At 35.2% G+C, this 15,616-nt stretch overlaps 1 protein-coding gene across 2 annotated transcripts in view; it reads left to right on the top strand.

Moving 5' to 3' along the window:
* Positions 1-7,916: 7,916 nt before the first annotated feature.
* LOC115211862 (zinc finger protein ZPR1) overlaps positions 7,917-15,616 on the top strand; it is a 30,036-nt gene continuing 22,336 nt past the window's right edge. The window contains exons 1-2 of one of the 2 annotated variants that reach the window (XM_029780589.2): positions 7,917-8,175; positions 14,385-14,529. In XM_029780589.2, coding sequence (XP_029636449.1) covers positions 14,416-14,529 — 114 coding nt within the window. In that variant the 5' untranslated portion in view covers positions 7,917-8,175; positions 14,385-14,415. Of the gene's footprint in view, positions 8,176-8,602; positions 8,743-14,384; positions 14,530-15,616 lie in introns of those variants that run through there. The other variant, XM_036503351.1, reaches the window with a different exon arrangement.

Below are 15,616 nucleotides of genomic sequence, written 5' to 3' on the forward strand. Positions count from 1 at the left end.
TCCGCTCAAATATCGAAAAGTCCTATTAATCAGTAGGAGCTAACTCAGTTGCGCGTAACCGGCTTTGATTTAACGGAAGACAAATGTATTGGGCACTAATATAAAACTAATCTAATTGTTTCCGACTAAGTCATTTGATTGTGACCAGCTCATACAGATTGTAAACAACGAGTAGACTTCACTTAAAATGTATTTCTACAAAAAGGTGTTATTTAACCCAGGCAATCCTGATCAGGTACAATGCGTATAGGACAATATATAGGGTGTTGTTCGTTATTGTTTATCCCCAGGTAGCACTGTGATTACGAGCGTTATATCATCAACCATTCTTCCTATTTTAGAATCTGTATTTAGGAGTAAATTACATCCACATGGTCTTTCTTTTTTAAGATTAATGATGTGATTTTTAAGGAAAGTTGGCTACTATTTCTAAGAGATTTGGTGGATGCGTATAAATTCCCTTCTTGTTTATCCCGTTTGCTTCTTTCAAAGTATGATTATTTTTTGATTAGCAAACTAGAAATAAATATGAAGAAAAACAGCTTGTCTTCCTTTCCAGTGCTAAGCGCATATGTCACGGCAAGTAGCTTTTTTCTGGTCAGTACTCCACAGCTTACCTTAACGCTAGCTATCTTACACGCCCACTAATTCATTCATGATCGATGACTTGCATAAAATATAGGGTGTGGGATGGGGCACAATGAGTAATATTTACTGCATTTTTGACCGAGTAAAAATATTTTTTTACAAATCTTCACTACTTTACAAAAACTAAGCAAATGGGATCTTTTCGGTTTGAACGGCAGTTTTTTTTCTAGCGGTGTCATGAAATTGTCACCCATAATTATGACCCTAGTATCGATCTATTGCATTTCAATCTGTTTTAGGGTTAGGGGTGGGGGGAAGGGTATCTTTTTTTCTTCAGAAATGTAAATAAACCCAATCTGTTTCTTAAACGAGGGACATTCATACGGCACAGAATGTTTTCACCTCAATAGACGTCATTGATTGGTTGAAATTGCAGAAATTAAAGAAAAAAAACAACAAATATCTTACAAACCATAGAATTTTCTCAATAAAGCCAAGAGAAAAAGATGTTTTATTAACACATTCTACCAGTATACAAAGTTTAAAAGTGTTTAGTTACGTGGAAATTATTTTAAAAAACTGCCGTTCAAACCGAAAAGATCCAGCAAATGACCTCCAAATGCATTAAAAAAACACTTTAACATATTCAGAACACTATTTTAAGAAATTACCTCAGTTCTGTTTGAGTATGTGTGTGTGTGGAGGGGTGGGTGAGATGAAGTGTTTTAACTGCATTTTTGAATTTGTGACAATGTATTTTTTACAAATGTTCACTACCTTACAAAAACTATATCACCTAAGCAAATGGCCTTCCCTAAATGCATTAAAAGTATTATAACATATGCTGAACTCTATTTCAGAAAATTATCGCTGTTCTCCTTGAGCATATAAAAAACAAACTTGGAGTGGCTTACATCTTGATGTATTTACACACTATGCAATTAAGGGGAAGAAATTATTGAAATTAGTCATTACTCGTTGTGCCCCGCTTTAGACATCATTTTCTGAAGATGGAAAATGATCAAATTAGACATTAGTCTTGGGGGTAAAAAAATTTACCTGGAATCCAATAGAGAAAAGAATATTGTTAAACACTAAAAATTGTTCAGATATTTGACCCAATTGTAATTGTGGTTACTGATAGTAATCAAAGTTGAAGAAAATTTTTTTGAAAAAGAAGTACTTGTCACTTGACTATGTTTCAAACTCTCTCAACCTCAACAATAACTATGCCGACCAATTGTACTTACAAGGATGATTGAACAGAGCAAAATGATGATGTTATGCTTGCAATGTGATAATTTCAAACAGATAGAAAGAAAATGATGAGAAATCAAAAATTACTCATTCTTCCCTACTCCCTAGTTTTCTTTGAGGAAATGTGTCTATTTGCAATGATAATTTCTTACGACAAATTCTTTTGGTACATTTAAGTAGGCACCATCTGCACGAAGCACCATCTTCAGTGGGCTTCATATCCTCACCACAACCAGGTCAAAGCTAAAAAGTAATTTTTCCTAATATATTTGCTGTTAATCATTCTAAGTCTATTAGCAGTTGATACACTTGTTATCCATACATTGTCCATGTTAATGATAAATACAGAAATGTCTTGATAGACGAGTTAATTTGTTCCTGCAGATCACTCGTAATGCAAAAGCTTGTGAAGTAGAGCAATAATTTCCCATAGTAGCAATGAAACTTTATACCGTCATTTTACTCCGTCACAGTGTAGACGCGACAGAACCAGTGTTGCCACACACACAAGATGGCTGTTCAACCTTTTTATATTTATTATAAAACAAAACTCATAAACCCAGTGTCTTGTAAAGTGGGTTCTCAAAAAGTGAGGTATTACTGTATAATCGTAAAATATTTTGTAGGTTTCAACTTGAATAATTGAGAACATTATACAGGATGCTTTATAGTACATAGCGGCATTTCACTTTTCATTCTTTAATAGTGTCTGTGAAAATAAATACTTTCCCTTTCTGGAAAAGAAAACACCTACTTTGGACAACCCAAACAGTTTCACTTTCATAAAACCCCAGAGAAAAGTTCTGGAAAAAAAAACCATAATAGGTCCATTAACTGGTATTATTTTGTTTCAGCAAGTACAGGTGACAACTCCAGATATGTTTTGACCTTATAATGACATAGACTCATTGTATTATTGAAGTAGAGGGTGTAAAAATAGAAGAAAGCTTCAGTTCTACATTACCACAAAGAAAGTGCGATTTCAGATATGTTGAGCAAACCACATGTTTCTCTGTAATCTCAGAGCTGTATTTTTCTCCCAGTCTGTAAATATTGCTGTTGTTAACTGTAAAAGGCCAATACAGTTTGTATTTATTTGTGACAATAAATTCTTGTTAAATGTTCATGGATGTTGTTCAGTTACTTCTTCATGTAACCAAGAAACATATTTTTATCCATTAACTCAACCAGCTAACATAGCAGCATTGACATTTATTGAGCGAAAACACCTAAAGCTCCATGAAGCTCTGGCAGGGGGGGGGGTGACCCCTGTTGTACTCTTTTGCCCCAACTTTCTCTCACTCTTTCTTCCTGTTTCTTGTCCCCAACTTCCTACGCAACCGCTGAGCCTGGATGCGCATTCATCCATCCGTTGATGCTCTTGGTGTCGGGGGTTGACCTGCTTTCTCTTCGGCAGCTCTTACGAATAGCAAAGGACCATGTTTCGAACTTCTCCCATCTTGTGATCTCTGGGACAAAGACCGTTCGCTCAACAGCAACAGCAACATTGACAAAATACCATATAATTCCACTCATGACACCAGTATAAGATCACACATAACTCATGTGACACATACTGGTTTTCAACCAATTGGCTGGCAGAAATATCATGCTATACCATAAAACATTCGGTGGATTTCTAGAAGTTTCCATGCTTTTTGTAGTATAAAAGTGAATGCCCAGGATCAACCAGAGTATGGCCCTTCAAAGCATAAGCAACTATTATGATGAAAGGACACTATTTCTCCTCTAAGTGACACCAATCTTTTCTGTTCTTAATTTAATTTCAGCTAAATTTGATTCTAGTTTTCTACAATACACTACAGTTGATTACTAGAAAACTTATTGTATAAATATAAATATTGTACATTACACCAATAAGAATAAAAATGTATTTAAACAACAGTTGTTATGGTTTAATATGGATAACATGTAGTCATAAACAACATACCAAAAGACATCTACACCCACTCAACAATAAACTAAATTTCTTCCATGCTTCTTCCCCTTGCAGTGTCCACTTTGTTAGTCTCTCTTACCACCCCTCCCAAATCTGTTTCCTTTATTCAACTTTACTCTCCCTCATCACCTAGGAAAGGTATCCAGCTGTAGAAACCTAACCAAATATCACTCGCTCATGCATAACAGCAGCAGCTCCCAGTAAGAAATGTCTTGAACTGTGATGATTTGTTCAATACTTGCCAACATGAAACACACACATATAATGATTATGATAATGACACATACAGTCATACATACATACAAACACGCATGTAATGTATATATCAGCACCATCATTTAACGTCCATTGTCCATGCTGGCATGGGTCGGACGGTTTGACTGAGCTGGTATGCTGGAAGTCTGCACCAGACTCCTGTCTGATTTGGCATAGTTTTCTATGGTTGGATACCCTTCCTAACACCAACCACTCTAAGAGTATAATGGGTGCTTTTACATGCCACCAGCACGGGTACAATTTGTGTAACACTGGGGTGCATTTATGTTGCACTGGCACAAGTGCCAGTTTGCGTGACATCAGTATCTGCCTCAACTGTGATTTTGCTCAATTTGACAGGTCTTTTTCTCAAGCATGACATAATGCCAATGGTCTTGGTCATAGCCTTCATGAGGCTCAACACTTGAAAGGAGCTCAGCTACTTTGCCTCCATGAGGCTCAACGCTCAAATGGAACTCAGCCTCCTTGCCTCTGTAAGGCCCAACATTCAAAAGGAATTCAGCCACTGTGCTACCGTGAGGCCCAATGCTTAAAAGGAATTCAGTCACTTTGCCTTCATGAGGCCCAATGTTCAAAAGACGTCCTTTACGTGCCACCGGCATGGATGCACTTGGCTTGAAGGGTCCTCTCAAGCACAGCACATCGCCAAAGGTCTTGGTCACCTGTCATTGCCTCTGTGAGGCTCAAAGTTCAAAAATCATGCTTCACCACCTCGTCCTATGTCTTCCTCAGTCTACCTCTATCACAGGTTCCTTCCACAGTTAGAGATTGACACTTCTTTACACAGCTGTCCTTGTCCATATGCATCACATGACCATACCAGTGCAGTTGTCTCTCTTGCGCATCACATCTGATTCCTCTTATGCCCAACTTTTCTCTCAAGATGCTTACACTGTCGAACATGCACACTGACAGTGCACATCCAGTGAAGCATACTGGCTTCATTTCTTTCAAGCCTACACAGTCCTCAGCTGTCATAGCCCATGTTTCACTGCCATACAGCATAGCTGTATGCACACAAGCATCAAACAATCTGCCTTTCACTCTGAGAGAGGCCCTTTGTTGCCATCAGAGGTAGGAGCTCTGAACTTTACCCAGCCTAATCTTATTCTCACAGCTATGCTTTTGGAGCATCCACCTCCACTACTAACTTGGTCACCTAGATAATGGAAGCTATTTACTACTTCTAGCTTGCCTCCTTGGCAGTTGATGAAGTCTATTTTCAGTGTTTATTGTATCTGTGCACATTCCACATACAAAAGCTAGTTTTCCTGTTAACCTTCCTCTGATGTTGCTACACCTTTTATGTGTCCAAAGCTTTCACTGGGTACATTTTATGGAGTTTGTACCTACATCTTTTCTACAGAGCCATCTACCTGAAGGGATTTGTGATTTGTCTGCCTTCCCACTTGTTATGACTTTGGTTTTTGCTAGGTTAAATCTAAGGCCCTTTGATTCTAGACCTTGCTTCCATACCTGGAACTTCTTCTCTAGTTCAGGTAGTGATTCAACTATAAGAGCAAGGTCATCGGCATAGAGGAGCTCCCAGGGGCATCTTGTCTTGAATTCTTCTGTTATTTCCTGGAGGACTATGATGAACAAGAGGGGGCTGAGCACCAATACTTGGTGAACTCCTACTTGTATCCTGAATTCTTCACTGTACTTGTTGCCCACCCCCACCTTACTAGTAGCATCCCTGTACAAGGCTGGTACAGCTCTCACCAACTTCTCATGTATCCCTAGTTTCTGCATTGATCACCAGATAAGGGATCAGGGGACTTTGTAAAAAGCTTTATCGAAGTCAAAAAAAGCCAAGTACAAAGGCTTATTATTGGTTGGGTATTTCTCCTGCAGTTGCTTCTACACGGCACAAAACCAAACTGTATCTCTCTAGACTAACTCTCTCTCTAATTAGCTGGGCTATGACTTCTCCGCAACTTTGATCTCCTGATCCAGCAATTTGATACTTCTGTAACTATTTCTAAGGTATCATCTTTACCTTTGTAGAAGTTGACTATGGTGCTGCTACACCAGGAATTGGGTGACTTCTGATTTACAATATGGGTGACTAGACTATAATCCACACCACCAGATATTTTAAGCATCTCAGTGGTGATTCATGATGGGCCAGAGGCTTTCCCTGTCTTCATATCCTTGGTTTTCCGTCTTCATACCCTTAGGCTTTCCCTGTCTTCATATCCGTCATATATGTGTGTGTGTACACGAGTTGTCTAAGAGACCATAAGTCAAGACTACTGTCAATAAAGTAGCTATACTATCCAAAATGTATAGTATTATATATTATAGCAGGAAACTCATCATATGTGGGTGTGAATGTTTAAATTCCACATATGTTACCGCTTGAGTAAAGTGGTGCTTATGTTGACAGTCTTTTTTGACAGCATAGCTGATGACTGCTTTCAAAGACTTGTGGAATAAAGAAATCATTTATTTCAAAAACATTTAAAGTTTGGTGACAGGAAGAGCATTTGTCAGTAAAATTGTGTCTGAAATAAGAAGGGAGATAGCTACAATATGACTAGTTGATAAATTTTTTTGGAACACGATAATGTGGAATGGAATGGTCATTGCCGCCAGCTGGTGAAAGCCCTGGGCATGCTTTTCTTTATGAATGTTACTTACACCTGAGGGGTCTCTTTAAAAAGTAATTGCTTTGATAATCTCTGTTGAACAGTGTTTTAACTCGCTATAGCCACATATACAGAAGCCTACAATATTCATACTTACCGTAAATCCTTGAGTATAATACGCAGGGGATTAAACATTGAATAAACATTGCCAGACAGCAAATAGAGACTCGGACATTGCTTAGAAAATATTTTCCCTTTTTAACCTCATATATAGTATGCACTAGTGATTTTAACCTTTAAATTTTGGGGGAAAAATGCGGGTTATACTCGAGGATTTACGGTAATATGCTCTCGTGAGGTATTTCCTTCACTCATATTGTTAATATAAGCACCACTATATCATTTATTTATCCATCTGTATTTCCATTGCTTAAGAGAAATATCTTTCACTAAGCATGAATAAGACGGACACATGTTTATCGCTTGCGCTATTTGGTTGTTGAGATCAAACTCTCTCCAATTTGCATTGTCTATCAGGCTACGGGCAACTTTTTTTGAGAAGCGGGCCGCACGAGACATGACTCATCATCAGGCAATCTGCACTATGAAAAAAGCAAAGGTAATTTTTTTGTTGGGCGTGCCTTTCAGAAACTCCCACTGGCCGCATGTTGCTGATAACTGGTCTATATTATCCGAAAATGTTCGATTTTATTGGCGCTATCTTCAAAAAAGAGAGAACTTTCATAAGTTCTTTAAAATATAACTCAAGTAGTGCCTTGGTTATTAAGACATTGACTCTAATAAAAAGAGGAAATATTGAGGCGTAACAAAAATATGTAGCTGAACATATCTCCGAAGGCCGATAACCGACAGTAAATTCTACAGTTTCATTTCTAACTAAACACCGGTGCTTAAGACATTAATAACAGTTTGAAACTGCCGTTGATTGTAGTTACTGTTGATTGTGTAATGAAATTTCCATTTATTAATATCTAAAGGGCGTAACTTCAGTATAAGGACCGGATACATTTCAAGAAGGTGTTTCTTTTTTATATACGGGGCGGGGGGGTTAGGGGGGGGAGAAAAGGGTTTCTGTTATCTTCAGAAATGTAAACAAAGTCACGTGTGCACCTATACCGAAGGATCGCCATTTAAAGTTTTTTTACTTTTATAATAGTCTAATTTTTACTTTTACAATTGTCTGTTTTTCATATCTTCTTAAGTGACCTTTGTAATTTTTTTTTCTTTTCAAATTTTCCAGAAATATTTTCAAAAAAGACAGAACTTTCATAAATTCTTTAAAATACAACTCCAGTAGTGCCTTGGTTATTAAGACATCGAATCTAATAAAAAGGGGAAATATTGAGGCGTAACAAAAATATGTAGCTGGGCTTGTCTCCGAAAGCCGATAACCGACAATAAATTCTACAGTTTCATTTCTAACTAAACACCGGTGCTTACGACATACTAACGACAGTTTTAAAATACTGTTGATTGTGGCTAGTAAGTAATTAAATTTTCATTTATTAATATTTAAAGGTTTTTAAACTTTTATAATAGTCTAATTTTTACTTTTATAATAGTCTATTTTACATATCTTCTTAAGTGACTTTTTTTAGCCTTTGAAAGTAATTTTTTTTCTTTTCAAATTTTCCAGAAATGTCTATTTCATTACACCATTTAGTATTCGTTTAAATACATTTGCATTTTAGCTTATTGCATGAAGAAAGTTAATGGTTTTAAACAAAATAATATTAGATTATTCGAAAATTCTTCTGAAAATTGATATTTGTTTGGTGGCAGCCAGAGTAAATTTTTAAACGAAATAGAATAATAGAAATTACGTGGAATGAAGGGTAGCATGGCGTATTTTCTAGAAAATATGGAGTGTTGAAAAAAGTTTACGCGAAATACAAGAACCAAAACCAGAAGCACGTGCATTTTATTTATTTATCTTTCGCGGAAAAATACTTTCTCTTCGCGATCACTTGCAGATTTTTGTAATAAAATAGAAATAATTTAATTTGAGCTTGAGAAGCACCCGCGGAAGTAGCTAGCACTTGTAGAAAAGTAAGGAAACATACTTTCATTTTAATTTGAACAGCACTCAGAGAAAACGGAAAAAGAAAAGGTCAATATAAAGATCCTCACCCGGGAACCAAAAAGTACCGGATACATTTCAAGAAAGTGTTTTTTTTCTCTATATATGGGGGTGGGGTGGTGGTTAGGGTTTGTGTTAGGGGTGGGAGAAAAGGGTTTCTGTTATCTTCAGAAATGTAAACAAAGCCACTTACGGTACCTATACCTAAGGATCGCCAAAAAATAAATAAAATAACCAGCCTGGTGGGTGTTAACAAGTGTGTGGAAAACGAATATGAAAAAAATAATGCTCGCTGACGACCCTGGGGTAGTGGGGATGGATATATACTCTCTTTTTACTTGTTTCAGTCATTTGACTGTGGCCATGCTAGAGCACCGCCTCTAGTCGAGGTATCGGTCTCTTTTGCCGAACCGCTAAGTTACGGGGACGTAAACACACCAGCATCGGTTGTCAAGCGATGTTGGGGGGACAAACACACACACACATATATATATATATACATATATACGACGGGCTCCTTTCAGTTTCCGTCTACCAAATCCACTCACAAGGCTTTGGTCGGCCCGAGGTTATAGTAGAAGACACTTGGCCAAGGTGCCACGCAGTGGGTCTGAACCTGGAACAATGTATTTGGCAAGCAAGCTACTTACCATATAGCCACTCCTACGCCTTATTGATTTTTTTTTTACGGAATCAAAAAAAAAAAAAAATCCGGAAAAAGTGAAAAATAAAGAGTTGGAATTGAAATTTTGAAAATGCGATTTATGAAATTTTTTTTCAGAATCCTCTTTAACCAAAAACGTGGAATTCCGTTAAAAAAACCCTCAATATATATCAATTTTACCCCAAGTTATGATGGAAAAATTGGATCTTGTGAAGTTTCCGAAAGTCCACACCTCACCCCCAGGCTCGTCAGCGCGCAGCAGAAGTTTAGAATTGTCGACCAATGCAGAGATCTAGGCTGAAAAGTGAACTTTGAATAACTTGTTTCAATCAGTTGGTGTTTCGGGTATTTTGGAGATTTCAGAAAGATTTGCTAAATGTCGGTTGATCAGAAATATTTCTACATGCATTGTAAATACGAATAAATTAATATGCATGCATTGTACATGATTGTAAAAACAATTATAGATGGCGCTGCAATAGTTGAAAACAGGAAGTATGTGATAGGGTTTGTACTTTGACAAATCTAAACTGGATCTTACAATTAATGACCTACATTTATATTTAGAATAAAGACTTACTTTGGAAGGATGGCAAAACAGAAACAAAAGTTACTGAACTATTCTAATTTTTCTCCACAACCAGACACATTTCTAACACGATGTATATGCTTTATAAAACATTTCTTAACCAGACACATTTTCTCATGCACAGACAGTATACAGAAGTAACAGACATCATTTACATGAATAAAACTCTTAAACTTATCAACTAAATATAATCATTGCAGAACTGGTATCCATAAAACAAAATCCAGCACAAGCCAACAAGAAAATGTGAACAATCATTCTGCTAATAATAACAGCCAAATCTCACAAGTCACCTACTTTTCTGTATTTTTGTTTTCTCAACATCTGAAAAGGTGCCTAAAACCCGATCTGGAATATTCATATTGTTCAGAGAAGTGTTTATGTAACATGTTTGAAGAGCATTAGACTGAAAAACTTTGAATTTGTTACTCATTACACAAGAAAAAAAATCTTAGTGCCTTTCCACTGATTATTATCAAATGAAGAAGTTTAAGTTAATGTTTCAGTGGGCCATGAACATTATACTATCTTAATTCCATCTAGATCTGGAGACTGGTGCTTGCTAAGAAGTTAGTATATGTAATAAGGATAGAAATATAGCTGTTGTATCTTCAACAAAACTTGTCTTACTTTTCTGCTGAAGCCAAATCACTTGCAATTGGAAATGTTATGACATTCCATTTTCACTTCTATTAATCAATTTCATATGATTATGAGACTTAGACTTCCAGAATAAATCCCTTCACTTGAATTCTTTGGTTGGTCTCTGCATTAACTGAATTAAGAAAGTGATCTGTCACCAACTTTATGGTGATCTCCATTTGACCAAGTAGTGTACACTGACATATGCACTTGACAAAAGTGTGCCAACAAAAGAATGAATGAAAATATATCCTACTATTGAAATAATTAAAAAAAATTTCAAGTGACAGTAACACCTCTTCAACATTGTTTCAAAAGTGATGATATTAGAAATATGTTATTGATTTATTTAGTTTCACATCAGTCACTATACCTTTCAGGTAGTTTATGAGTAAATAAATATGACTGAATTTAATTGCCAAAAGAGTATCATTACTCAAGAACATTGATAAAAGAATATTATTAGAAACTTAAAAACCATGAAATACCTCAAAAATACAATTCTGTATTTTAAGATATACTTCACATAAAATCCTCATAGTCCAGTTCATTATATGATCTTACCAGTGTGATAATTGCTACTGCAGTTCTCTCACATTTAGGATGTTATTTTGTTCCACTTATACAATCATTGATATATGAGACAAAATTCTCTATGTGATTGTTCTAGACAAGTAGTTTCAACAGTCTTATAAACTGTTGGTTACACATAACCAACCTTATCTTGAAGTGCATTTTTGTGCATAGTTGACCTTGAAGAACGCTATGAGAATCAACTAGCTACAAAGTTCACAAATATTGTAAATCATGTTGCTATCAACAGCTAACAGGTCCACTAATTCATGTCTTTAAAGTTGTCAGATGGATTTGAATTACTTCAAAAGCAACAACAGTATGGTGTAGGGAATAAAAGCTAAGGCTAACAGTATCTTGCATTTGAGGCATACTTACTCATTATGATATTCTTTAACCCTTTCATTATTGTATTTATTTTGAGATGCTCTATGTTTCTTTCAATTATTTTAAATATAACAAAGAATTTAGTAAACTAACTTAGTTATCATTCAGCTAGTGTTAGGAACATAAATTGTGACTAAGGTTTGGTGGAAGATTTTAATTCAAAACTTATGAAAACAAGACATTTGTACTCAGAGCCAGAGCTGGTTTCAACCAGGTTGGTAATGAAAGGGTTAACAAGGTTTTTGCTGCATTGATTCAAATGAAATAGGAAGCTGACAATTATAATTTGTTGACTGAAAACATAGTTTAGTGCATTGTGAAAGCCATTTTCACAATCTCATGATAAAAAGAAGTAGGTTACAAATTATTTTTTAATGAGCAAATAGTTTCAAATACTTTTATGTATGCGTCTTTTTTATTGAAGGAAAATGTACACTGTTGGTAATATTGTACCTCTCTTCCTAGTATGAAATGCTGTCAACTGATAGAAAAGATAAAGGGCAATTTTGAAGGCCCATAAAAATAGACAGTCACCATTATTTGCAAAAATTTATAGATTTTCTTCAGAACCAAAGATGAAAAATGTATTAGAATTATCAAAACCAGAGCCTCTTCTCTCAGTGTAGATATCAACAGCCTGAGAATATTAGTTTCCTTGATAGCTTTAGGATTCAGTACTGATTTACCATCATTCTATAGATTAATTTTGTATTTAGAAAATTAAATAGCTTCTAGTGATAGAACAAGTTGTTCTTGTATCAGAAATCTTGGTGTACCTTGAATTTGCTGCTCTTTGCTGAATTGTTGATAAATATTGTTTTACTTCTGACTTTATTACACTTGTTACATGGTTATAATTTCTTCTGGTGTTTACTTATTCACACTTCACCAGAATGCTAACTCTAGATATTATGCAGTTTCAAGACTTGATGTAATTTTTTGAAGTTTTTTACCAACTTGATTGATGAAATAATCCACTTATTTGTGCAATTTCCTGTTTTGAAAACTGAACTTTGTTCTTACAAAATAACAAAAATTTTCCCCAATTCTTAATTTATTAAAATCAGTGACATGCAGCTAGTCGTGTCACAACATAGAAATTTGTGTGGTAAAATAAATAACAGATCCATTTTAAAAATATGAAGCAATTTGTTACTGGTGATCTAATGTCATTCATTCTTTTTATCAGTGTTCTTTTGTTTGACATGTATATGTTGTCACATAACCAACAAGATAACAGCTTACTAAGTTTGTCTGAAACTCACTCTCTGTTAAGTCATCATCTGAGAACTGACCTAGGGAAAGATAAACCGTAGGCATTCTTTCAAACTGTGGTCAAGACCCCGATGTGCCACAACCATTGATGAATTTAGGAGACTGGTGATGGAATAGGAAGAGTGATGCAGGCTTCATTATGCTTGATGCAAGTATAAGTTATAGTCAGTAGAGGAAGATGAGATCATTGCCAACAACTTAATGTAGTGAACCAAAGCATTTTAATAAAATTAGACTTGTAGTGAGTAAGAACTATTAACTTAACAATCAATTTTGGGCAAAATGGACAGGGGAGACAACTCTAAACTTTTAAACTTTATGAGAAATAGAATTGAGTAATGCAGTGGTGGAGAGTGAATGTAATTTTTGGCAGTATAGAAACATCACTGGACATGATACATGATAACTTGATACAGTCTTGATACATGATAACTTGAAATAGAGATGAAGGAAAAATACACTAGAACATGTCCTACATGAAAATCAAATAGTAAAGTTTTCCTTTCTTGCATGGGTCAGACGGAAATTATTATATTTCCCATGACTAGACGTCTTCAGAGAAGGTTGGAAATGAAGGACACCACTTGCATGATGGTGACTTGTTTACTTCTTTCATTTCTGTCCACCAAATCACAAGATTTTGATTGGCTCAGAGCTGTAGTAGAAGACACTTGCCCAAGGTGCCATGCAGTAGGCTTGAACCCAGAACCATGTGGTTGGAAAGCAAATTTCTTATCACAAAGCCACATCTGCACCTAGCATGCTTAATGAGGAAAAAGATTAAACATTTCTTGACTTTAGATTATGTTAGCATTGATCATTTTGGTTTTCATGTAGAGTTTGTCCCAAGGTATATTTCCCTTATCCCTTTTTAAATTGTTCACATTACAAAGTGGTTATTCACAAAAATCTATACTTCATAGAGGAGGTCTAATAAAGCACTAACATGCCCATAGTTGTCACTGTATTACCAAAATTACATTCAATTGCTATAGCATCGCACAAATTCTATTTCCATTAAATTTAATTAAAATTTTAGAGTTGTCTTGTTTAGTTAGGATGGTATTTAACTAGATATAATTATGCAGATAAGAAAAAAAACTAATTTTATCATTGACTAATATTATTTTCATTCAGCAAGTATGAGAGACAACTCCAGACATGTTTTAGTTTTATGACCCCATTAGCAAAGCTTAGACTTCACTGTTCATGCTAAGAAACACTAAGTAAATGTACAAGAATATAAACTGGTCGGCATAGAAAGCTAGAATGATTTTGAGAATAACTAACTATATTGTATAGTAATATTATTTAACAAATCTTATACCAAAAGAAAAAATTTCCCACCTAACAACTTAAATATTGTTCCAAGTGGAAAGTAATCTGAGAGAGTCTACTGGTGAAATTATTGAAATCATATGTTGTTGATTAGTAGTGAATGTTTCATTTTTCTTCACTAAATTCACAATATTTATTTGTAGGTTTTCAGTAAGAAATTGTTGGAGAGTTAAAATGAGTACGGATAATAAAGTACCTGCTAAGGTGGTGCAAATATATCAAGATATTAGTGGAGATGACCCTGATGTCACTGAAATTGAAAGCCTTTGTGTCAATTGTGAATTACAGGTAAATATCAGTTTTTGATTAATTACAGAGTAATTGTCATTGTTAAAGAAATATTTGTCAATGGAAAAACTAGTTGAAAGTTTAAATAGCTAAATAAGTAATTTTCTTAGCTTAATTCAATTTCATGTCTCTGGAAGAACAAGGAACAATATCAAGTAGCTAAAAGAAAAGTTAGGTATCATGTAGACACATTATGGAGAGAAGCTGGCAGTAAGAGGGATGCCAAAATTTTACATTGAAAGGATTAGCAGCTTGAAGTGTTAGATTACAAAGCAGTGTGCCGGTGTGAATAAAAATATTGTCTGGGAAAGTGTGCATGGAATGATAGCTGCATACTTGCCCTTGCTGATGCTCAGAAGAAAGAGATGTGAAAACTTCACTACTAGAGATTTCTGAATTAGAAGAATGTATAAAAGATTCAGAAAATACCCAGTAGACAACAAGTGGTGCCAGCTATTGTAGTTGATAGTTAATATAGTCAAAAGCACAATCAAGCATATGAAGATAGGGAAACAGACATACAGTTAAGGTTAGTCTCTTAGATGTGAAAATATCTAGTGAAGTGGGACATGTACTAACCACCCGCATGTCAGATAGGTGTCATTAGTTAATCACTAATCATCAATTGCTAGCAAGGCAACTTCAAAAGAATGCAATTGATGGACTATGTTATCAAAGTATAAATTCTGTACAATGTATCCAATACAGACAATGAATACACAAGCAGTTCAGTGATATCAGACAAGTTGACAGTGAACGTAAACTTTGTATGTAGCAGATGCACAGGAGTAATAATCTGTAAGAGTGCACAGGAAATAGATTTTCTTAAAAGCTCACAAGAATCCCTAAAGGTAATAGATAGCTTCTGTTACTTAGGCACCCAATTAGCAGTGGTGATGGTGGTCTTAAAGTATAGTTATTAGAATAAGAACAAATTGTATTGTATAAAGTTCAGAGAGCTATTCTCTTGGTAATAAAATATTTTCTCTCGCAGAATGGAGTGGTGTTAATTACAGTAAATTTATTTTTGGTCTGCTTACAAACTTGGTACTATTTCTTTTTAATTTTGTGAAAGTGTAACTGTATA

The sequence above is a fragment of the Octopus sinensis genome, linkage group LG5 (assembly GCF_006345805.1).
Source record: "Octopus sinensis linkage group LG5, ASM634580v1, whole genome shotgun sequence".
Lineage (NCBI taxonomy): Eukaryota > Metazoa > Mollusca > Cephalopoda > Octopoda > Octopodidae > Octopus > Octopus sinensis.